At 50.4% G+C, this 24,422-nt stretch overlaps 1 protein-coding gene across 2 annotated transcripts; it reads left to right on the plus strand.

The window, feature by feature from the left end:
* The first annotated feature begins 893 nt into the window (after positions 1–893).
* Positions 894–23,472, plus strand: LOC105698560. 2 transcript variants are annotated; one of them, XM_012422905.1, is made up of 8 exons: positions 894–1,127; positions 8,283–8,521; positions 8,750–8,892; positions 15,921–16,254; positions 17,245–17,353; positions 17,435–17,595; positions 17,672–17,828; positions 17,959–23,472. In XM_012422905.1, exons 2-8 carry the CDS (start codon positions 8,312–8,314, stop codon positions 19,461–19,463), a joined length of 2,619 nt encoding a protein of 872 aa, XP_012278328.1. In that variant the 5' UTR covers positions 894–1,127; positions 8,283–8,311; the 3' UTR covers positions 19,464–23,472. The 2 variants fall into 2 exon arrangements, with proteins under 2 accessions (XP_012278328.1, XP_012278326.1); XM_012422903.1 differs by lacking the exon at positions 894–1,127 and adding an exon at positions 5,793–5,859.
* The last annotated feature ends 950 nt before the right edge of the window (positions 23,473–24,422 follow it).

The following is a 24,422-nucleotide window of genomic DNA, read 5'->3' on the forward strand; positions in this document are numbered from 1 at the left end:
CAAGCCAAGAACGAACGTTAAATATAGCGACTGACCGCGGCCATCGAGTCGGTGACCCAGATAACTCTTTATTCTTTCTCTCCCTCGTTTTCGTTCTTCCGGGGAACCTTCGAAAGGCGGGACCTTCTCGGCATCGAAGGCCGACCGGTCGACAATCTTGATTGCAATTTAACGAAACGGAAAATCGACCTCTGTAAGGCTCCTTCATTTAGCGAGAAGATCGTTCCGGACGTCTCTAAGAGTTCGTCTCCGCGATTGGGATTTAACATGGAGCCGCTTTAGGGCGCAGGTGGGATTCACGAACGCGCGGGGTAGGGGGTCTTTTGCGACGAATCGTATTCATTTCGACGGCGATTCTCGCTTCCTAAGATCATTCCGAGGCGGAAAGACCGCGGGAGCGGTCGAGTGCGAGGGTTTCCTCCGCCGGAACGAAGACGCTCCTCGAGTCGTTCGACCAAAGAGGGAGCCCCGCGTTGCCATTAATTTATGGCAACGCCGCTTCGAAGTAGGTGCCGCTGGACCGACCTCGCCGTCCGCTCAGTCACGAGGAAATGCCGCGAGGAAGTGGTCGCGACGCGGGCCGGGGACAGTCCGAGGACAGTCCGAGGACAGCCCGGGGCAGCGGCCCCCTCGGCCGGAGTCAGGGGTGGCGTATTGATCGCGCGTTCCCCCGGTTGCACGGGGTCGGCGGGCCGGCCCCCATGGCGGCCCATGGTGGGTCGCGGCGGCCACGCGCACGCGTCGGCCGTTCGCCTTGTTTACATCGAGGGGTCGCGCGCTCGTTCGCCCGCACGCACACGCGATCGCGGCCAGCGAGGGCCGAGACGCGCGCTTTCCTTCCGGGAGTGTCGGTCCGATCGCGCACGAGTACTCACGAGTACTCGCTCCTTCGCGCGCCCTTGCGCGACCCTTCGGGTCACCGCTCCGACCCGGCCACCGACTCGGCCACCGACCCGGCTACCGACCCGGCTACCGACCCGGTTTCCGATCCGGTCTCGGACGGCGCCGTCGTCTGACGGCTCGTCCGCGCGCGCGCAAGCGCCTGGACGCCGCGGCGTCCCGGCATGGAGCGACCCAACGGAGGATCGACGGACGCCCGGACTTGACTTCTCCGCCGTTCCCACGAAGTAAGTCCATCGTCAGATCCCCGGCACTCCGAAGCATGCGTTCCGGCGTAGCAGATTTGCTCTCCGACCGGCGAATCGAGATTCCGTTTTTATTCCGCTTTTGACGTCTCTTGCGTGCGAACGCGAACGTTCTAGGTTTGGTATTGGCGCGTTTACGCCCGACGCGTTCGTTTTGTGCGTTTTTCGTTTCAAGCGGGATGATCGTTACGAGTCCCTCGCAGGTACAGGCAGTGACGGCCGATTTTCGAGTACTTTTTGAGCCCGGAACGTTCCGGCATCCCTAGCGGGAAAAAATTGAAAAAATTGGGAAATACGGTTGCATTATACGCACGAGTTTGCTAAATTTAACGTTAACCGGAGAATCGAATACGCGAACCGTCCAGCCTTACAGCAATCTTCCTTCGCGAAGTACGAATGGAATTTTATTACATGTAACGGTCGATCGACGAGCGTACCAAAGTTAACGGTGGGATGTAATCGTCGTACTTAGAAACGCGACAACAACCGAGAGAAGAACGACTCGAAATAGCGCAAAGTTCGACACGTGGTCGTGGTCCAATAGAGGGGAGTAGGGGTTAAAGTGGATTCGCGGGACCGTGGGAGTATTCGCGCGTGCGGCTCGAAGAGTCGAGGAAGTAGCCGCGGAGGGGACTTCGGAAAGATCCTTGGCGAACGGTCGAGACCAACTTTAGGCGCTCCGCGTCATCGTTGACTCCCTTCTCGCTGGGTATCTCGTTCGTCGAGGTTCGAGGCGCGGGAGGGAGTCGTTCTACGGGCGTTCGGTCAGGTGCAGGCATCGACCACTTTTGCTCCGCGACGATACCCGGAGCCGCAGCACAACTTTTGCACTTTGGACGCACCTGTGGACGGAGAGGGCCTCCTTCCGCCATCTGGAAAGATATTATCGGAACGGATAGTTCGTAGGGAGAGAAATCGCTCGCTGTTATTGCTTCCTGCTCGGGAAGCGTCGGTAAAAGGCTCATCGTTCGTTGGGGTTCTTTAATCTTGGAAAGCGGAAACGGTCAACGAATCGGTTTCCAAAGGGAGGCGGGGAACCCAAGAGCTGAGACTTTAATGCTCGTTTGCGTGCATGGGACAGTTTTTTTTAAAACGCTTAGTCCTCGTGTGTCTCGAATTTGCTTCCTTGGAAGGAATTACCGTCGCCAAGTACAGAATTTTTGGATTGGTTGTCGGTCCCTTCCTGCCTAGGGATATTTTCTTCCTCCTTTTTTTCTCTGATTACGATAATAGAGCGTTCCATTAAAATCGTTACGATCGAAGCCCGTTGAACCGTTAGATAATGGATGCACTCGAAATTGAGTAAACGCACGTGAAAACGAAAGTGGCAACGCGATCAAATGACGTTTTTGCTCTCGCATTTGAGAGCCTGCCGATTCGGCTGTCGTGGCAACCGCGGCGGCAACCTCGCCGAAGGGCTCGCCGCGTTCGCCATGGTTACCACGTCTCGACGCATTCTTTGGTGCTGCAGTCATCGCGACCGCCGACCTCGCTCGGGCCTAAATCGGGCCCCGATCGAGCCTCGATCGGAGAAGGCCGAGGAAGTTCCCGCTCCTTGAAACGGTCGGATCTCCCGAGCGGAAGAGGAGACCGCTTACTCGGCGGCGAGCGGCACCCAAGTCAAGGCCCAGAAACGAGAGTAACTTTTGGCGAACGAGGCCAGATGCCGCGTTCGCCCGCCATCGAGGAATCCGGTTCGGCTCGAGAAGGGGAGTCGGCGCGGTCGTCATGGTTACCTTCGTCGCTACACCCGAATCCAAACGCGGCGCTCTCGTTTTGGCGCCTTCGAACGCGTTGCCGCGCGACCGTTGGCAACTGCCGGCAATTGTCCGAGGAACTCGAGCAAAGGGAGCCGAGGATAGTTCGCGGTGGGAAGCGCTCGACCGCCGACGATTCGACCGCGTCGCGACGGCTCGACTCGATGCCCGAGGAACGTTTCGCGAGATGGGATACTAAAAGATCATTTAAAAAAACGGAAAGCGATCCCCAGGTGATCTCTGAGAGACAAAACGGAAGAAACGCGATTTTTTAATTCGCGTTAAGAATGCAAATGAAGAATAATATTGTTTGAGGCGGTCCGATAGCAGGAGTCAATCGTTTTGTTCGAAAATCCGAGAAACATTCGTGCACGCCCTTAACGAGACTTGGCTGTTGGGGCTTATTCTTTTGTCGGCACGTCACGTGGAAAGCAAGTTTCTTCTTGGTAAGGAGGAGATGAACTAGCTCGCGGAAGCGAAAGGAAACTCAAAGGGTGAATGCCTTGAAGAATTGCCTTCGAAACGCGAAAAGGAGCAAGACGGATGCATTCGTCACGTGCCCCTGTGTCGCGCGAGGAGTTCCGAAACGCGAACGAAACCCCGGAGGGACTTCTGGAGAAACGCCACGAGACCGTCTTCGTCGACCACAAAAGACTTCGGGCGGCTAAGAACGCGTCCAAATCGTGGCGGGGGCATTCGAAAGAGTTAGGAGGATCCGCGATCGAAAGGTTCCACGAAGGTGATCGAAGACGAGTGTGCGTGGTTCGGTCGAGTATCGACTAGAAAAAGTGGTTTTAATTAGAAAAGTGTTAAAGCAAAGGCCGCCAAGTTTCGGGACTGAGCAAAGCGTGGAGGGACATTTATTTCGTTGCCATAACATTTGTAGTACATTATACAAAACGGCGAAACATTGACGCCACCGAAAACCTTTTATTCAGCCTTTCATCCTGAATACTTAAAGCAAAAGAATGTATTCGAGGAGCTATTTAATTGGAGTATTCTTAAGTTAAGACACGCTGTAGAAGGCTTGAAAAGTTGGTGACATACCCAGGTCGGAGGATGGTTCGCACGGTCGCGCAGTATCGATCGAGATTATCGAGATTTTTTGCTAAAACCCACCGAGACCTCGAACGCTCGAAGCGGAGAGAAAGCATGGCGAGGGAATCTCGACGGAGAACTTGAAGCGACCAACGCGACGCGTCGACCGCGGTCACGACTATTCGCGCGCGAGAAGCCGACCGCTGCGTTACCACCGTCGCGACGTCGGCCGGACTTTGGATCGAGAGTCGCGAAAAGGTTCATTAATTCGGATCGCGTTCAAATCCCGCCGCTACGTAAACGCTCGTTCGCGTGAGAACCGATGCTCGAAATGTGTCGCTCCTGGAGGAGCTAAACAGTGGTACTTTATTCCGGTGTTTACCCTTGCGCGAAGATTGCGATGGAAAAGAAAGCCGCATAACTTTCAGGGGGCTCCAGTGCCTGCAAGATTTTCTTAACACCATGAAGGTAAAGAACAAACATTTATACCGATAAATTTATGAGTGCATTTTATTTGCTTGGTTAATTTTCTTTCGTTAACGTTAACGTTGAGTGTTTTGGAGTACAACGCATCGATTTCACGCGATCGGGACTCGGTCCGATAGTGGACCCACCAACATCGTCGGGTAACGGAGCACCAGGTGGAGTAAAAGTTAGTTGGCCCTCGAGTTTCGCAGAAATACGTGGGTATCCCGAGAAAAGGCGAGCGGTGAAATCCTTTTTCGAGAAGAGCGACTCCCGAAAAGAGATGCCGCGCGTCCTCGATCATCGAGCGACCCTCCGCGGAGGTCGGTACCCTCGAGTCCGGCCTTCGGAATTCAGAGGTGTTTATTTTGAATTTTCGTTTCGGCCGGGTGGGGGCGATTGGAACTCGGAGAGCGGGTCGATGATGGGCTAGCGACGCCGGCGCCAGGACGCTCACAGGTGGTCGCCACGCAGTCTGCCGGCCACCCTGGTCGGCGCTACTCACCGGCGCTTTTCGAGGTCCCCGACCGACCATCGATTCCGCGGTCGCTTCCGCTTCCGCTTTCGTCCCGTCGCGCAGACGACCCCGGCGCTCCTACCGATCGAATCGCATCTAGTCGCGGCGGGTTCCTCGTTCCGCCGTTCGGCCCGTCCCATTCATCGGCGCCCTCGGCCGAGTTGCGTCGTGGGTTACGTGTTGCTCGACCTAACCTCACCGCGACTCGCAAGGACGAGCCTTCTCGGAAACGACGCGCGCCCGTCCAGGCTCTCTCGGCCCTTCGCCGTGATATCGCCTCGGCACCGAGAGGGAGGCCAGCCACCGGGATTGCTTCGGCTCGGTGAGTTGGACGCCTTCGCCTCGCGTCGGACAGCGACCTTCCGCGCCCGGTTTGGACCGACATGCGTTCTGGCCGGATCGCGTCCGGATCACGTCCGGATGTGCGGCAAATCGTTGACCGATCGGCGGTGCCCTCCCGAGTCGTTTCGATTTCTCGCTCCCGTTCGGAGCGGAAACGGGGCGGAAACGGACGAAACGAACGAAACGGAATGGGGTTATCGGCAATCGCTCCGGATAAGTTAAGAAGTCGAGATGTTCCTAAAACTGCCGCCAGTGCGCGTTTTTTTTGCAGCTACGATTGGGTGGCCTCGGGACTGACGGGTAACGATGACAGCAATTTGCGGTGTATCTCTTGAGTCGAGTGAATTTAAAGCCGGAGAAGGTTCCATGATCCATGAAACTTTCTAAAGAATTTTCCAATTTTCGACGGAAACGATCTTTGCACACGGTTTTCGTCTAACGAACCTAGTGTTCATTTGTTCGCGGATAGCTTCCAAAATCTTACTCAGACCGTTCGAGCGTCATCCTGTCTCTTTCTTTCAGTAAGGGAGTAAGGCGGACGAAGCGATGTGCGAATCACTCCGAGTAAAGTTTTGGAATACGCCTCTTGAATTCGGTGAGTTGAAGGTTTTTCACTAAACTATGCGTGTACACGTGGAATGCGTAAATCCAATTCCGAATATCGTAGTACCTTTGTCGGTTCTTCTTCGGATACACTTTAATCTAATTGTTTCCAACATCATATTTTAACGCGAATACCGAACGAGAAAAACATGCCGACAACCCTGACATGCGGTTTTTTACTAAACGAACGATTGCCAACAGTTTGGGTAAAAAAGTATCATGAAATAATGAACTTATTGCAAAAAGAAACGTTAGTCACAACTTCCGAAATTCGCCAGCATCGCGCGCGGCGCGTCGGTCCTGGATCTCGAATATAGGGACCTCTTTGTAAAGGGAAGTTACGTCTCGCAATACCCGAATGGTGCTTTTGGAAAAACTGAGCGAGTTGCGGAGTACGGCTCGTTCGGAGGGCGCGCGTAAGAGGCTCGAGGCCGAGGCTCGCCAAGGCTTCCATTCATCGAGCGTGCCATGACGATAATCCCTTGTTATTTCTATTGACTCGCGAAGGGGCGCGGATGGGCTCGAGTGCGACGCGACTCGCGTCGCCTATTCGTGGCGACCGAAAACGGACAGGCGTAAACAAAATGCAAGAGAAAGGTTACCGATATTTAACTAACCGTGCCCGTTGAATTTGCATTTACGCCAACTTTCAAAACTCTTCGATGTCAACATGCACGAGTTACGGGCGGAAATGAAAAATTGCGCCCGAGCAAAAATCCCTCAACCGAACGTCCAAGTCTCGACCGTACGTTCTTTTTTAATTCGTATTACAGGTGGTCGAGGGAGTTTAACGAATCGCGTTGGTAAACGTGGGGACGCAAATAGAAGAACTCAGACCCTGGAAGGTTTTTACCGTAGGCAGAGGTTCTCTCTTCGGATACTTGTCCGTAGAGTCGTTAGATTTCCAAGTAATGGATCGAAGATGGCGACACCGTTCCGTTTCGTGCCCCACGGAGAAGGCTCCGAGCGAGCTCTCGGAAGGGCCCGTAGGTACGATCCGTGTGACGTGTCGTTAATCGATCACCGGGTTCCCCTTCGCAGACAATGTAGAAAGCTCAGCCAGCTGAATGGCGGAAGAATAATTTGGTCGTATTTGCCGAGTCGTCGCGTCGAGGTGCCTGCATCGCGTGCAATCGGTCGAGCCTGCTCGTGCGCATGCACGGGGTGTGTCCGAAACACGTGTGGACGACCTTCGGGGCGGTCCTCCGCGTGCATCTTAACGATGGACGGAACAATGACAGACGGTAGGATCGTTCCTCTTCGAGACGTAAGCACTCCATATTACGGAATTTCGCGAATAGAGTTGTGCATGCATACCGGTATCGCCTTCTCGGTCGAGGTACACGATGACTGCCCTCTCAATTTCGTTTCATCTTACAGGACAATGCGACGCGGAATTTCGACGTCTCTTTGCGCTATTTTGGTTACACCGTGGGATCGTTACATATGGGGGATGGGAGGGCGGAATGTACAGGCGACGCGGGCAATTCTCGATCAAAGCTTCGCGGATTTCCGAACGTGCGAACGCTCACGGGATATCGGGGGAGAGGAGCAGCGTCACCCGACGATGGTGGACGGGTCGGTAACCCAGAGATTTACCGCTGGCCGAGGACTCGAGGGAAGCGCGACGTTCTTTTCTACTCCGCGAGGGAGACTCGGCGGCTTGGTTGCGTCGGTAAAGAGCTCGCGATTGAAGTCGCTTTTCCGACTGTTCGACGAACCCTTCATTTCGACTTGACTCTCCGTACGAGTGGCACCAAATCATTGAATCAAATGGAATATCGCAGCCATTTCTATTTCCTGGCAATCATAGGGATGAGATCGGGACTGTTGGATTCAACGTGCGCACGGTTTTTCAAATTCGTGCTCGGACTCGGATGGATTCACCGATCGATGTAGCATCGGGCAGAAGTCCAGCTATTTTAGTAGCATCCCGGGATCAACGACCACGGAACGAGAATACTCGAGGCGACTAAAGGGAAGGTCAGGGTTGGTATACGTCCATCCAACGTGTACGTTTCCTTTTAGCGGCATTTCTTTCGAATGAATGATGTTTTTCGTAGTGACGATAGCATCTTCCAATATTGTACGCAGGTGGAGAATATCGGAGATAAATTATATCGTCCCCGTAAATAAAATGCTACCTAATATTTCAAATGTGATGCGCGATACTCATTGTCAGTTTGTATCGGTGAATTACTTTAGTCATTAATGCCAACAAAGTGGAGTGGTATTGGTTACATGACAGTATTTATAAATAATACTCTTGTCGCATCATCTTGGAGTATCATCACCCTGGCCAAATGGGTGGGACGATTGATCGCGAATGAGTACACCCGTACGAAAAGTCTCATCAGTTTCATCGTGTGAATATTTAGATCAGTTTGCCCGAAGTATCGATTGCTCGACTTTCAGATCGTCACAGGAGCAAGAACCCTGAGGAGATGCAGCGTTGCCCTTACCTTCACGAAATGAAGGAGCGATTGCTCTCCCAGCCTACACCTACCGACAGTTTAGACATGGAGCGGCTAGACGGTGGCACCCCTGTCAAGGAGGCCAACCTGCACAACGATTATCCTGCACACACGAACCCTGGAGTCATTCCCGACCCTCCAGAAATGCCGCCGGATTCTCTTATCGGGACTGTAGTGAAGGTAACCAGTGTTGAAACTTTTCTCGACTTTTCGCTCAATTTCGAATTCCGCCCGGTCGGTCTTGAGATAATCGATTCGGATCGATCATTATACAAATGCACTAGGTAGTTGACTTACGTTACCATGTCATTAGGAAGCATTTCAGGGTTCAGTTTCGTAGTCATTTGACATTAATTATATGATCGAAATTATTTAATCCATATCTTCACATGTTCTTTCATTTTTTAGCTGAATTCCGATGGTTATGGTTCCCACACGTCACCGGCACATGCAAGGCAACCCTTGGTGCCACAAAGTGCGAATAACCAACCCCTGTGTCTTACACCGACACACTCGACGACAGCCAACGGCATGCTGCCGAAAAATGCCAAGTAAGCCCGTATTTGCTTTCCTCCTGCAGTCACATAAGGTTAAGAGCTATTGTCTTCGTTTACATCAATTCATTTAATCACTGATTAAGCGAGAAACGTTCTACAGTGCTGATATCGATGGAACGCTGGACGTCTATAATTGACACGCGAGAAGTTTTTAACCACCGTTGAGAGCAAACTCTTATCGAATACCGACATTATTACGGGATTCTATTTAGTAGGCGCTTGTCGAGAAAAACTAAGGCTGCACGAGATAAAATGGCTAGCAGAGAATGTTCCGCTACCAGAGTTGACCGGTATAAGGGCCGTGCATCTTGATGCTATGGTACCGCTTAGCGCGTCTGCGGGTATTACTCGTCGTCGACGTACAACGAAGCATGTCTCTATAAGTTTTATAAATATTTTGACTTTTTGATATATATATATCACACTTTCATATCACCTTAACTATGTTTAATAGCAAATTCGAACTCAGGTACCTGTTTCTCCCGTCGACTTCGATTAATTTACCGCAATGACGATCATTTGTTCGATGGGGAGAGGGCCGTAAACCCCATCAGTATCCAAACTCTCGGTCCATTATGCTATCTGTACGGTTACATTGCATTGAGTTTATTTTTCTCGTATCTCATCATTTTAAACTATGATCTGGCTGAAATAGCCACATGTTGGATATATTGTACCTGCTTTGGCTCTAAAATATCGAACAGGGGGTCGATGTTGCATCTTTGATAAGAGTGCTCACTTCTCGCATTTTCATCTTACTTGAGTTTATTCACACAATGTTGTATATTCCGAGTGAAGATACGAAATCCTTAAATTGAAAGTATGTTTAAAATGTGTTGTCGAGTAATCTCACGCGAAGTATCTGACATTTTCACTAGATTCGAGTTATAAAATTGCCTTCTATATCTTTAATAAGAATATATAGGAGTTTTACAAAGCAGGATCTCTATTTTTGACTTATCGTTGACAATATTTCGTGACGTATTGCTGATGTAAAAAATATCGGTATAAAACATTGAGAGCAAATGTCACGTCCGATGGACCAAGAGGACACCAACAGGAAAGAAAAAAAGGGTCAGTCGACAGATTTCGTAGTACGATGTAACCGGGTAGACGAATCGAAAATGCGCTCTCCATTCGTATCGGATAGGTTGGAGTTAGGTTGAGAGGAGGTTCAGTCTTACGCGGCTGGTCCATGATTATGGAATTTGGGAGACTACCAGGACGAGTCGACACCGTTCGAGGATTTTGTGCTCGAGAAAGGTCAGTGACCCGACTCAGGGTGGTATCGAGCGGGTCAGTGGGTCGCAGAACCACCGAGCACTCCGCCTCCCCTCCCCTGCACCGTCAGCGCGTACCCTCCCGGTTCCTTCGTATCGACATCATCGCACTCCCACGGGAGTGAGCGCGCAGTGACGAGTCGGTCGGAATCGTCGAAACGGTCCTCCGGGTTGGGTTCGTTCAAATCTTGAAACGTACAACTCCGCGGTCTCCGAATCGAGGGTACTTTTATCACTGGATCATCGAATGTCTTTGTCACGTTTAAAGATATCGCGGAAATGTTCTCTTTCTCCGCGGGTGTCCATATCGGAGGGAGAACGTGGTCGACGATCACAAGTTCCAAGTCCATCGACGTCCACTCAATTTCCGGTTATTGCTAGGGAGGGGTTGAAAAATGAAATTTGCTACCCAGTGGGCATCAGGTGATTCGAATCGGTGAAAACCCGTAATCGATTGGAGTGACTCGAGGCAAGAGTTGCTCCGGGTTCTCCGGCAAGCTGGCAAGAAGAGCCACCGAGAAGCCCGTTGCGCGCCTCCTCGGAGAAAACGGGCGAGCGAGGCGCGACGTTGCATCGCTGCGAGCCAACGCACCACGCCGAGGCAGCAGTGCGCGGGCGCGAGGACGCTCCTGCCCGGGAACCGACCTCCCGGACCAGCCTCAGTCTCCGGGATGCTGGGGGCCGTGATCGCGATTCGACCCCCGTCTCACCGTGCTCCGCCGACGTAGCACCTGTCCCCTTTCTCTCCCTCCGCCTCGCACACTATCTCTCTCTCTCTCTCTCTCTCTCTCTCTCTCTCTCTCTCCCCGTTGTCCTCTCGGCCCGTTTCTCTCGAGCGTTCTCGAGGCATTGCGCCTTAGGTGTGGGGCGGGCTCGGTTGCACACGGCCCTTGGGCCCATAGGGGGTCCGTCGCGGCGAATCGTTCAGCTTTCGCGAAAGGTGCACTCGGAGATAAGAGAAGCCGTGATCGTCGCGAGCATTCCCCGAGGTAGTTCCCGAAAACATCGAGACGAGCGTCCTCGTCGCGATTTACCTGGCCGTTACGCGGGTTGGTGTCGTCGATCGTCAAAGCGAGAGCGCTCCCTCGATCCTCCGGAGTCGATGTGTTCGGTGGACCAAGTGCACGGGTTCAAAGAGTCCTACAGTTGCAAAATACTCGGGTGGGACCGTCGGTCGGAAGGAGGCCGAAACGCGGTCACAAAGCTCTAGTTAGGAATGTTGGTGTCGGGCGATGGCGTTGCTGGTTGAGACAGCGATGGCGACGACGACGACAATGATGACAAACGAAACACGGATTAACACGTTGACTGCCACGGTGGTCACTACTGCAAAGCGGTTGCCGTTCACTGATAACCACTGTGGCAGTCAACGTGTTAACCGATAGAGTTGTGCCCACAAGAGCAGGATACTTTTTTTTTCTCGGTCGGATAGAGAAGGAGGATACACGAAAAAGTGTGTAGATCGTGAACAGTTTCAAATGATGACTTTCGAATGTCGTGTGTGGTGCTAATGTCGAAGATGAAGTCGGGCAGGTTTCTCAAGTGTTAGCAAATGTCGAAAGCTGGCAAGCTGTTCCTTTGTTCGTTGGACGTTTATATTATTTGTTAGAGTCTTCGCGCGAAAACATGCTAAAGTGAGTCACAAACGGTGCCGCTCACTCAGAAACATTCTCCGCGATTTATTAATTTTATGATGCTTAACATTTATTGAGTCGATCATTGTTGTTAATTCCGACAAAGAATCTCAGAAAAAAGTTAATTATAATCAGCGACGACTGTGACAGAATTTTAGATAAAGTCGATAGTTTTTATCGTCTTGCGACGAATTATGTCGGTGAAAAGAATCCTTCCTCAAGATTGTGCGATGTCTTTAAGTGATCGTTCCTTTGTTCCGTGACCGATCGAATCAATACGTTAACCAGTTAATTACGTGTGACGAGTACATACGTGAAATCAAAAGTTTATTTCGGTAAATTTCGTAGTTCACCGGTTAAATGGAATTCTTCAACTTTTATCTTTTGAGTCTGTCAGAATTGCGGCGCACTAATGTTACGTTCACCCAAGTACCACTTGGTACCCGATTTCTCTAGATCGCCAATCAGAACTCGAACATTCGGATCCACCATCTTGTAAATAAAGAGTCACTAAGCACCAGTATAGATCGAATTTATCGAAGTATACACGGAAAGTGATGTGGTAGGCTGCACGGGAGGTTCAACTTGAGTTCTCCAAAATGGCGGACGTTTGGCGACCTCCGTACTCGACGGACCGAGCAGTGGTCTCGGTTTCTTGCTAGAGGAGGGTTCCGGTTTTCGAGGTTCAGCCTCCGGGCAACTTTGCAGGCATCGAGGTGACGCTGGTTAAAGGGTAAATAGCTGCGCCAGGCGATTTCAAGATCATTTCTGGTCCTCCGATCGCAATGGTCGGTGGAGGCGACTGCAAAGTAGCGACCGTGGAGGTCGAAGCCGCGGCCGCTGGCGACAACACGGCGACGCTTCCCGTTACGAGGCCCCTCAATCCGCAGAGTGTCGGATCGCCTCCGAATGCACAGGATAACGCGGAAAAGAACAACGCTGCCAACAAGGAGATGGAGCTCAAGAACGTGCGGTCTACACCCGCGAAAAAGTAAGCCGAAACGTCGATAGCGAGGAAGGGAGAAGCGAGGGTGAAGGTAGGGCGCTCGTAGAAATCCGCCGCGTCCGCACCCAGTTACGCGCGCTTGATAAGGGAGTACACTTTAAATAAAGACAAAGGGGAAACGCGAGATTGGAACTGTGCCTCGGAGCATTTACTTCTAGGTCTTTCGTTTCTTTGCCGCCACTTGACTTTTAAGGTTAAGAGCTTTAAACTGCACCAGCCCTTCGTCAATATTAGCGTTGTAATACCGACTCGTGAAAGCTTACTCTTTTCCCCATGTTTGTAATGAGGGTGTAATAGAATCATCGGTTAACAAGACTATTTACAACGGCTCGATATTATTTTTGTGAGGCGGAGGACGCACGAGTAATATACGATGCAATAGCATCGTATAAAGATTTTCATATAACGTTAATGTTGACGCGTACTAATTTTGAAAGAAAACCGATGTTTCATCGAGCCTTTGCCTGATAGTGCTCGATATGGACTCGTAAGCTTCGTTGCTCTTGGTGTTCTTAAGAAATCTCCGGTTTTCTTGCACTTTGGACTGTTTGTCGGAAAAATGAGTCGAACCACCTTTGGCGTATCGCGGCTGATGGAGAAAACGAAACAGTACTTGGCGCACCTTCGTCGCGAGAAGTCTTCTCGAGTTACCCCGTCGACGTTAACGCGGCCCTGAAACTAAGCCGTTCGTTTCTCCATTGCATTTCTGTTTCCTGGGAGTAAAACAGTCCCGACGCGGCCGTCGCCTGCGACGTGTCACCGCTCCGCGACATCGACACGGCGTCGTAAACGCTCGATTATTTTGGTATTGTGATAGAAAATTGTAGCGATAATCGTGACCAGTATTGGTCAACTATTTCGCGGCGGTCTTTTCGTCGTGTCGGCGCCGCGAGTTGCTGCGTAGGACGGCTCGGATCACCACGGTTACGACTCGCGACATCGTAATTTTTCTTCCACGTAGTTAAAGTGTAATAAAAACGGAACAACTATGCATTGGACCGTGCACGCGGACAAACGAGGGTACAAATGGAAAGTAAATTCTGACTTGGCTTGCGCGGCAATGGATAACTAACAGCCGTGAATACTTTGATGGCTCTAATGTAGAAAGATTTGTTATTTAAGTCCTCGGACGATCGCGATCAGATAACCTGAATTTAATTTCCTAATAATTTAATAAACCGGAAGCCGTACCTTTATTATTATTTTTACACGAGAGAAATACCGCGCGTTTCGGATAAAGTCGGTGCTTCGGAGGCCTAGCTCGACTCCGCCCGAAAGATGTGCATTCGATGACTACTCGGAAAGCTTACGTAGGGTGATATGGGTATCGAAAAAGCTGAACTCGATAAAGCAGGCGTTGGAAAACGGAGAACGCGAAAGTATTTTCGTGCAGATAGGGTCTATTCATTGCTGCTTCGGAAAAGATGGAACGAACCGCGATGAGAGTCGACGATACGAGTAGATTAACCGCGATGCACCTCTCAAGGCAGCCAGAATCGCTGGGGGTTTCAAACGACACGCGGATGAGGGAAAATCGACAAGGCGGGGACCGAGGCAAAATGGCGGGCCGGAGTACGGAGAGCGTTCCGGCGAGCAGGGAGCTGGAAGTGGGTACTCACGGAAGTATCGACCCGGCCGACCGTCCCGGAGCGCGCAGCCGCGCTCGCGAGCGCGCCAGCCGCCGACTCTCCTCCCGGAGACCCGCCGAAAAGGGTCGGCGTTTCCCGGGTTCGGCATCCGGATACGACACGACGCGGCACCCTACGGAAGTGTACGTTTCGTTGGACCGGCCCTTTTCTACCTCTTTGCCAGAAGTCCCGACGACCGCCGCGCTCAGACGAATAGAACCGTTGGACCATCGATCCGTTTCACTAACGCGTGCGAGCCTTGCGGTTCGATCGAGCTTAATTCCCGATTCGAGTTGCTCTCGATCTCAACGCCCTTTGACACCGAAACGAATCCCTCTCCGCGCACTCCTTGCCGAAGGACCGTTCCGAAAAAGCTCTCCGAAAGAGCGGGAGGAGAGGCGAAACGGTCGAAGAGCCAAACCTTGACGCGTCGTACCCCGTTATTCTCCTTGGGAAAGTAATTCAATGCGTCCCCGGTCGCAAGGGAGCACCGGGTGTCGGGAAAGTCAAAAGCACAATTTCGTTTCGGCTCGGTCGTAGCTCGAAGAATCCCCGTTACGGGGAAGAGCATTTGCCCCTCGTTTTCCGCATTTCTTCCCCTTTTTCCGACCCTCGGAAAGAACGTTCGAGCCGAGTGTCGGGAGACTCGTGTGCGATACAATGAAGTCTGCACCTCAACCCCTGAAATACCGCGAGAACAAAGGGTGGTTAAGTCCTTGTTGACAAAGATGCACCACACGGCATCGCGCACCGCAGACGATGCCATTGGCGCAACCCCGCGATGAATGAATCGTCCAACCGCTGCCTGCGAATGCAATCTCGAAACTGCTGGACTTTGGGAGATAAATCCGTTCCTCGATTATTAGAAATACTTTCTGAATATTTGTTTAAGCGACTTTGGCAATATCCCTCGTAAAGGGAAAGAGATGAGCGATCGTAATCGGGCGACTGCTTAAAACTTCTTGAGTGGTACAAAATCTAACCTCTGAAGTTACAGACACGAGCGATGCGCTCTTCTGCATGAAGGTAACGATAGATAAAGTAACGAGTAAACACAATGTACCGCTAAGACAAATTTAAACCAGGATTATTGAGAAGGTATGTCGAAAAGTTTGGAGAACTTTGAACCGTTTCCGCGGTTCTGAGTTCGTCCTCGTATCGTGTCGATGATCGATGGCCTCACGATTCCAACGTTAAATTGTTGGTCTTGTTAATTATATCGCCATGGAAATCGAAACCGTACCTTTCGTCATCGAGAAAGAGGGCAATATGAGCACTGCAAGAAGGCGGAGCGGTAGAACGAGAACAGTCAGGAAGAAACGGTAAGAGTTCTCGCGAAGAAGAGGTACCAAGGGACCGGATGGACGCAGAAACGAATCCGTCCGCGAGATCGTCCATAAAAGCGAACGATGGATTTGTCGATGCCGTACGAGGAAGACTTTAGTTACCGTGCTCTCCCGTTCTCTTGTTTCAGAACCTCTCTCTTTATCATTATGAGCTTCATCTACGCAAAGTTGCTGGTGGTCGTGTGCATCGCGTACGTCATAAGCGAGGTCGTCACCCACAAATTACCACTCTACTACTACGAGGGCTTCTTCACCTACTTGTACGGTGTCAGCATCTTCTTCCTCCTCTACGTCTTCTGCTTCCTCCTGCAGGAGAGCGCCTGCTGCTCCCGGGGGAGCGACACGCCGCCACCCCCGCCGAGGCCCCCAAAGCCACCCAAGGAGCCCAAGGACAAGAACAAGAAGAAGGACAGCAAAGACAAGGATCAGAAAACAGCCAAGAGCAAGAAGGAGCATTTTCAGGTTCGAACCGATTCGTGCTCGCAAGGCTTGACCTGTCGGTAAATATGAAACGTGCGTTCGCGGAATGCATCCTTGAGAAGGCGTTAAAGCGGACGGGGGGAGGCGGGAGTCGATATCGATGTTTCGACTGAATCGAGCCTCGTCGCTCTCCCGGTGATTATTTTTCTTGGTCAGAGTAGCGTAATAATACGGGTAACCGAGAGCACCGACGGAAACCGGCACGATAGAGAGAAACGATATCTCGTCGCTTATGCAATCGGCCGAGTTAGCCGATATCTTACGGCGGAGTCGGGCGCTAGATCGAGCTTGCAGGAGGGTCCAGATCGGAGGAAGCTAGAGGTTTTCAGTGGAACCTAGGAAAGCAGGGTTGGCACAGTTTGGCCCATTCCGGTTAACGTCAGCGGGTTTTTCCGATTCTTTCCGGTTTTTTTCAGAAAATAAAATACATTACATAAAACCCACTCGGCTTTAACCAGGGTTTTAACCGGTTAAAACCATCTTATAAAATCCATTAGTATGTTTGTAGCGTAGAATTTATTCTAATATTGTATGCACACTGTACCTACACATGCGATCCACTACGGTGTAAGTAGTATTCAAACATATTTTCGTTACTGCGCATACTCGGGATAAAGCAATGGAAAGAACCCGGTATAAATATGGTTTAACGATTTAGGCGGTAAAAAGCAGCAAATATGGTTTAAACCGATTAAAACCATTAGGCTAGGCTTTATGTAAGAAAAAAAACCCGGATTTATGCCAACCCTGTAGGAAAGAGAGAGAGAGAGAGAGAGAGAGAAAACGGCAGGGTCGCCTTCAAGGTATCTTCCTCGGATCACGTATGATTCGGAGGTCGTCCCAAATTGCCAATTTCGTGACGTTATCCAAGACGCCTTCTAAAAGTTTGTATCAACGAACTGCGATTCATTTTATCTATGCTGTTTGCTATGGAACGATTTGGAAAACCCGCTGCAATACACGGGATTGCAGGATGCGGCTGACGTGGAAGCTGGAGTGGCAACACGAGCATTGCGAAAACGCAAGACTTCTCAGAACGATCACAGCCACGGAAGCTTCTTTCTCAGAATCGGCGCAATCGGTGAGGCTAATTTTGAATCATACCTTTTCGCGGCGTAACCGTTAAAAGAGAACGGCTTTCAACGTCCGATCGATGTTCTAGCTTTTGGGTTGGGAACCATGGTTTATAATGGTTTGGAGTTTGGGGCTTTCTTCGAAGTACCGGCAACGTCCGCCTGCTACCAAATCCTTCAAGGTGTCAACCCAGTTCTTCAGATGATCTTCACTTTCATGCAAATGTACTTCATCTTCATGAATTCCAGGGTAAGCGTGTGTAAGGATCGGTGAAATTAAATTGCTGCAGTTTCGTGTACGTTCCGTTGACAACTCGTCGTTTCAGCTCAACATTCACCGATTCAAGGTAATTGCCCGATTCGGTCTGATGCACGTTGTGGCAACCAACCTCTGCGTCTGGATTCGCACTTTGGTATTGGAAAGTCTTAAAGAAATCACTCAATATCATAAACGCTTAGGACAGGAAGAAGTAGGTATACTCGGTAAGAATGTAGGATTACGTGGTAGACGAACCCTAAGTCCGAGGGGATTTTAACAATCGATTTTAAATCATGCGCCCTTTAAGCAGTGACAAGCTTCGTTCGCACTGACTCGGTTTTTGATACTTTCCAGAAAGTATAAAACAGTACACCATGCGGAACGCCGGTGCTATTTTGGGAACGGAAGCTCGCGATATGGCGCAACTCCGAGAGGCACCCTCTACCTCTTCGACCAGGCATACCCCTTCCGCGACCTTGTCGACCACCGGGGCGATCGCCTCTCTGGGTCGCATGATGAGGACCACGGCGAGGTCGGTGGTCAGAGCAGTCACGATCCCGCCGACAGATAGCACCACCACGACGACGACGACCACAACCACCACCACCACGACCACGTGGAGGCCACCGACCGCGGTTTCGCTTAAGACCACGACGCCTTTTCCGCCGACCCCGCCAACGACCGCATCCACGGCGCTCTCCACTTTGCTGACCACCTTGGCTCCGACGGTACGCACCACTACCAGAGCGTCGACGACGACGACGACTGTCGGCAGCGCCTCGTCGACCACATTCGGCTACTATCTCTTCGACGCGCCTCACGTCGACCAAAAGGAAGTGAACCAGATCTTCGACGTGAGCAACCTCACCAACGCCAGTAGCGTGTGGAGCCCGAACTTGGGTTTCTACGCCGAGGCCCTCACCGATGACGGCAACGTTTCTAACTCCTGCGGCAGGGTTAACATCATGGGGAGCATCGTCCAAGATGCGGCCCCCTACCTCTTTCCCTTCATTATCGAGTACAGTCTCATCGGAGCAGCTGTCATCTACGTCATGTGGAAGCACATCGGTCGTCACCCTCGGTGGCCTCACCAGGCAGAAGCCGACCTGGAGCGCAGGTTGGAGGCAATGTTGTCCAGACGAGCGGTTGCCCTGGCACACGCGGGCCACGCCAGGGTGGATTGCGTTGGGGCCAGTAAGGGTCTCTTCTTCGGGCTTCTTCTCTTGGTCGGCTCGTTGATTTGCCTTATCCTCTTTTTCGTTTTGATCCATCATCCCGAATTGGGACTGCTAGCCATTTATCTCGCGGATGTGTCACACTGTGTCCTCATGGCTCTCTCCATCGTGGCCATTATAGTTGGTTTTATTCGAGTCCAGAGTTTGAAGTTCAAAGCGGAAGAGCAAAGCGATCTCAACGACATCCTGTTGCGCGTGTCCGCGTTTGGCCTTTTCGTGTACGCTGTATTTAGCGTGATCGCCGGTTCTTTGGCTGCTTTTACGCACGAACCCAATCTACTCGTAATGGTGACCGGGTTGTTATCCGTGGCTCAGGTCGTTCTGCAGATGCTGTTCATCGCCGATGTCTCCCGCAGACGCGTTCATCTACCGGAACACGATCGCAGCAAGCCTGGTCGCCAGGTGGTCACTTTCTTGCTGATTTGTAACGTAACCATGTGGGTGATTTACACGTTCGAGACGCAGAAAGTCGTCGCGAATCCCGTGCAGCTCGATTTTTATGGGTTCCTCGCTTGGGCGATCGTGCAGAGGGTTACCTTGCCGCTGTGCATCTTCCATAGGTTCCATAGTGCCGTTACGCTCGCGGAAATATGGAAAACCAGCTACAAGGCGCGCCTGGAGTAAACCGCGTCATCGGCCCGATCGCAGCCGCGAACGGATTACAGTGGAGACCGGGAGGAGGGCATTCTAGAAGAACAAGGACCAGCTCGGAGACGTGGCCGAACGCCGAAGAGACGAGCCGACCCGGAGGGCGACGGAGGCGCCCGAGACGGACACTTCCTCCTTGGACTTCCTTGTCGGAGAAGGCTCGGACCGTCGTCGGCTTCGCCAAAGGACGCGCAGGTCTGGAACTGGCGCAAGCGTCGACGGTGGATCCCTCGAGGCGACTCGGATGACTTCGAGCATCTTAGATGAGAAGGCGCGACGTTGACCCAACGACAACGAACGAACAAACGCGGCTTCGCTGTGACGCGCGAGCAGTTGATTCGATTTCTTTTTTTATTAAATCCACCACGTGGACTGAAGTTTCTTCTTAAACGGAATCAAGATGAGCCCTGGACACGCTTCGGATACTCTTTGGCGGAACGAAGAAGGTTTTGGACTGGAGAGGCTACGACAAGAGAGGTCTCGACTCCCGTTGACGCGTATTTACTTTTACAGGTTTCCAGGTTAACTGGAAACGTGTCGCCACTGTCATCGCGTTTTCTACTTTTATACCTTCGTCGCATTTTACATCTGGAATAATATTAGTTCGTTAGAAGAAAGACTCGAGCCATCTCGTTAGCTGGTACGTCGGGCATATCTTTCGTTGGATCGCGCGACACGTGACACTCCAGTGAGCGAGCTAGACCATTCATTCACTGTGAGTTGGTCAGTTTTAGACGATGATCCGACAAACGGTTCTCGCACAAGGCAGTTCATTTTCAATTTAATACGGCATACATACAAACTGGCAGCTCAGGGAGTAGTAAAGTGTCACTTGAAATCGAAACGAAGGGCGACGAACTAACGAGTCTTCCGGATGTCCAACGTCCGAGAACAGCTTGTTTCTCGTGTTAACGCCTGCTATGAAATGCGGCCTCCGCCTGATCAGTCTCGCAGTCCGAGATCTTAGTGGTTGCCCACTCGAGGTACGAGAGATTTCCACCCGAAAGGACGCGAAGACGTAACTAAGTTTGGGGCCAACACAACGCATATGAATCCGGTTAAGGCGAAACGATGCCATGGTTTCGAGGAAAGTGCAACCAAAGGACTCTAAACGTTCGCTTTCGTCTTGCGCCTGCGTTCGTTGCGTGTTGTAAAGTATGGAATTCCTTCGAAACTTTCGAGATACTTTTTGATGCGACACTTTTATACGTGGCGTGGCATCGCGTCACTTTTTTGACGATTAGGTGACTTGTTTTACCCCGACTAAAAGGAATGAACGATGGCGCGTTTTTCAAGGGGGCTGATGTCAACTAGTGGGGGAAGCCGAAAAGATAGGCGAAAAAGAGAAATAACCGAAAAGAGAGGACGAAACCGCGTCGGGGACGAGAAAAGGAAGAGAAAGGAGGAATGCACGGAAAGAATCTGTTACAATAACTGCGACGAGTGTATAGAGATTAGAGAGTATTTTTTTTCTAGCGGCAAGTCGCATAAGAACGATCGCGAGAATGGAGTATTTACGACCCATGGTACGGGTTGAGTCATTAAGCGGGCATATTTGAATAGTAGTAGCGTAAAGCACCTGCAGGGGTAGCGAGGGGAGAACGCGTGAATGGGACGGATCTACGAGGCAGGACGTAGACATAGACCTTAGACGTAGACGTAGACGTAGACGTAGACGTAGACGTAGACGTAGACGTAGACGTAGACGTAGACGTAGACGTAGACGTAACTAGAGAAACCGAAACCGATAGGATTCATCGTTTATCAGAAATAAATGATATATTGATTAGGGTTTAAGATAATTCGATCATGGACTTGACGTTCAGATTGCGTAGGGTAGAGACCGTCGACGGAGCCTCCGTTCGTTGACGCGACGTCGGTTTTTATGTATCCGCGCTCCGTTATATCCCTCTTTCGTCTTCCTTTGGACACTTTACCCTTGTGTATCTTTGTCTAATAACGAGTCCGATTGCGAGTGCGGACGAGAATCGGCGCAACGTGCTCGTCTAGTCGGAAAGCTAGGAAGATAGGAGAAGCGCGGTTACTATCGACATTCTTTCTGTCGGAACGCGATCTTACACACACACCCACACACACACACGCGCGGAATGGCAAAGCGTTCGATACCGTGATCAACATACAGGTATGGTTTCAAAGTCTAATCGACGCGTGCCGTCATGTGTATATAACGATTGATTTTCGGCGAAGCGAATGCGGAAGGTAATACCTGCAAACCATTTCACTTGTTTCGACCAACGAGGTCGAGAGGGGTCCGTTAACGCAATCGGCACTAGCCGCATTATTGATCCTGGCTATCGCGCCTGTGCGTGCGCGAAGACATTTCCCCGATGCAGCTTCGACACGGTTAGTTCGTCAGAATTTTGTCGCCGTTTGCGAGCGTGCAAAAACTTTCCCTCTGGAGTATCCCGCGTGTAACAACGCTACCTGGCAGTCGCTCATCCCTAAGAGAGCATGCATTCGTTAGCGTTTTTCAACGCAATCGTAGCATTTGTGCGACGTCGCTGTACCATTTGACGCGCTTTTTCCTGGGAATTTTTACCAATTTCCCTCGACTTTAGCGGGCTGTTAAGGAACTCGAAACTTTATATAACGACGAGCTGTCGACGTATTGAGTCGTTCGCTATCTAATTTGCGCGATGTCATAGCGAATAACAGGGCACTGCCATACACCGGACCAATTTCCGATGCAACAAAAGAAACAGACGGAACTACTCGAGTACTGTAAAAGGCTGAGAGATGTAATTTTTTTTTCTGATATTCTCTAGTCCAAGTTTCATGCAAATTCATCGTTTCAGAGAGCATTCGGGTGAGGCTACAGTTCTCATAGATCTTTCTTTTTGTTAAGTCGAAAATGTCTACCCGTGACGTCGAGTGACAAGGGAATATCACGTTACACATGTTCAGACATTCTAGCGAACCTTGTTGGTTCCTGCAAAGGTACAAATTGTTAGTTCCACGTTCATACGTCATCTCGGAAGAATTTCACTTCTACTTTGTTCTTTTTATCTACGAGTGGAATACTATCAAATAATCGAACACGGTACGGATTTTGGTACGGGACAATTTATGGTATCGAAACGAGACACTTATATCAATGTCTTAACTCTGTTAATAGAATCTCAGTACTCAATAATATTGAAATTGCACTTAGTAGAACTCGTGCTCCAACTTACATGAATAGTGCCAAGTTCTTGCCCGTATACGTATGGAACTTTTGAAAAGCGTAAGTCTTCCAAAAAACAGGCTTTGCCAGAAGTCATGGAGACGCGTTTGTTGGCAGCTCATTGTCATTTGATGTCACGAGTACGTAGTACAAAATTAGAAAACGCAGAATGAAAAATTGGAGAAGGCTGAAAACTCACTTTTGACGTTTTGTAACTGTAAACATACACTGCACGAAGAGTAGCACTGTCGGGTGGAGGAAACGACGGACTCGTTTCGATCCCGTGGGCTCCGGATCCGTGGATCCGCATCTTCTCGGCGCGGGAGATTCATCCATGCGGATGAATGTTTGCGTTGTATTTCGTACGCGGAAAAAGACAATCGCGAAGCGGCGTCGTCGGAGCCTTCTTAGGTTGCTGATATTCGGATTCGCGTTTCCCGACAGATTCAAGTTCTTCAGTCTGAAGTTTTTGCGCGTTCGCGCAATACCTTTCCCCGACAGGTCTACTCCCGAATTAATATAATTAAACATTGACGTAGAAAGTTTTTGATGTCTTCGATTAACATTAAAGGTTTGTACACACATACGCGCACAAGTGACATATTCACGGTTATACAAAGACACAATTGAACGTTAAATGTAAAAGAATAAAATTAAGATACGTGTTGTCAAGTAATCCAGTGGTTAAAGACAAGTAGCTACGAAGATTTATTCTGAAGTACATAATTGCATTTCATACATTAAATTTATTGATTGTGTGGCATTAATCGTTTTTCGTACTTATATCCGTTGATGAACACGCGTGGCTATCGCATCACATCCTTTGTGACGATAACGACTATATTGACTAATAAAAGTTATCTAGATGTATTGTTGTTCATTTTCTAACCTACTTTTACGCCTTTTTATAACTACTGCGTGAGAGTAAGGACAGGGTTGAGTGGTAGGAACAGGGAAGGGCAGGCATAGGGCATGGTAGAGTGGTACGAACAGGGTAAGGATAGGTAAGGATTCGCCGGACAGGTGGCAAGCTATTACATGAAATTAGATTCATTCATATCCGTCGTTATTCTGTCCTAATTCATCATAACCCATTCTTAACCCATTGTAACCCATTCCTAACCTACCCTAATCCGTCCTTACCCAACCTAACCCACTGGTAATCCATCCTAACCTATTCTTAACTCATCCTAACTCTTCCCAATCCATCTTCAACCATCCTGTCATTTTAACCTATTGTAACCTAAATTAACTGATTCGCGCAATTTCTTTTTTTTAATAGAAAAATAAGAGATTTTTTGTTGAGGTCGATGAGGTCAGATTTTTTTTAAATTTTTGTATAGAACAATAAGGTCAAATTTTTAAAAGTTTTTACGCTCGGGAGCCTGGCGGTACCCAACCGTCAGCGGAGGAAACGGTAAAGGAACCATCGATTCCAAATGACGTCCGCTGCCGATTCCCCCGAGTCGCAACATCTGGTACCTGAACGGACAGGTTTACTTCAGGTAGGTGGCGTTCGCGACCGACGCGATGGATAGGGGACCGGATTCCGCGACGAAACTTCCTTTACCATTTTTTTCTACGACCCGTGGTTCCGGAGATACAGCGGAAATAAGAATGCTGCGCTCTGATTGGTCGGTTCTTTGGAGGGGCGTAACTCGAAAAGTACGCGGCGTAGGAGAAAACGGAAAAGGAAATTTCGCTTCCAAACGACGTCCGCCGTCGATCCCCCGGGTCTCAACTTCCGGTAC

The sequence above is a fragment of the Orussus abietinus genome, unplaced genomic scaffold (genome assembly GCF_000612105.2).
Source record: "Orussus abietinus isolate OABI.00-Male unplaced genomic scaffold, Oabi_2.0 scaffold58, whole genome shotgun sequence".
NCBI lineage: Eukaryota > Metazoa > Arthropoda > Insecta > Hymenoptera > Orussidae > Orussus > Orussus abietinus.

What these genes read in the sequence shown, in the direction of transcription:
- LOC105698560 (XM_012422903.1), top strand. Translation starts at nt 5,811, where the DNA reads ATGTGCGAATCACTCCGAGTAAAGTTTTGGAATACGCCTCTTGAATTC. An exon ending in GCAAGAAGGAGCATTTTCAG is followed by an intron (nt 16,255 to 17,244) that starts GTTCGAACCGAT and finishes ACGGGATTGCAG; the next exon opens with GATGCGGCTGACGTGGAAGC. An exon ending in GGAAGAAGTAGGTATACTCG is followed by an intron (nt 17,829 to 17,958) that starts GTAAGAATGTAG and finishes GATACTTTCCAG; the next exon opens with AAAGTATAAAACAGTACACC.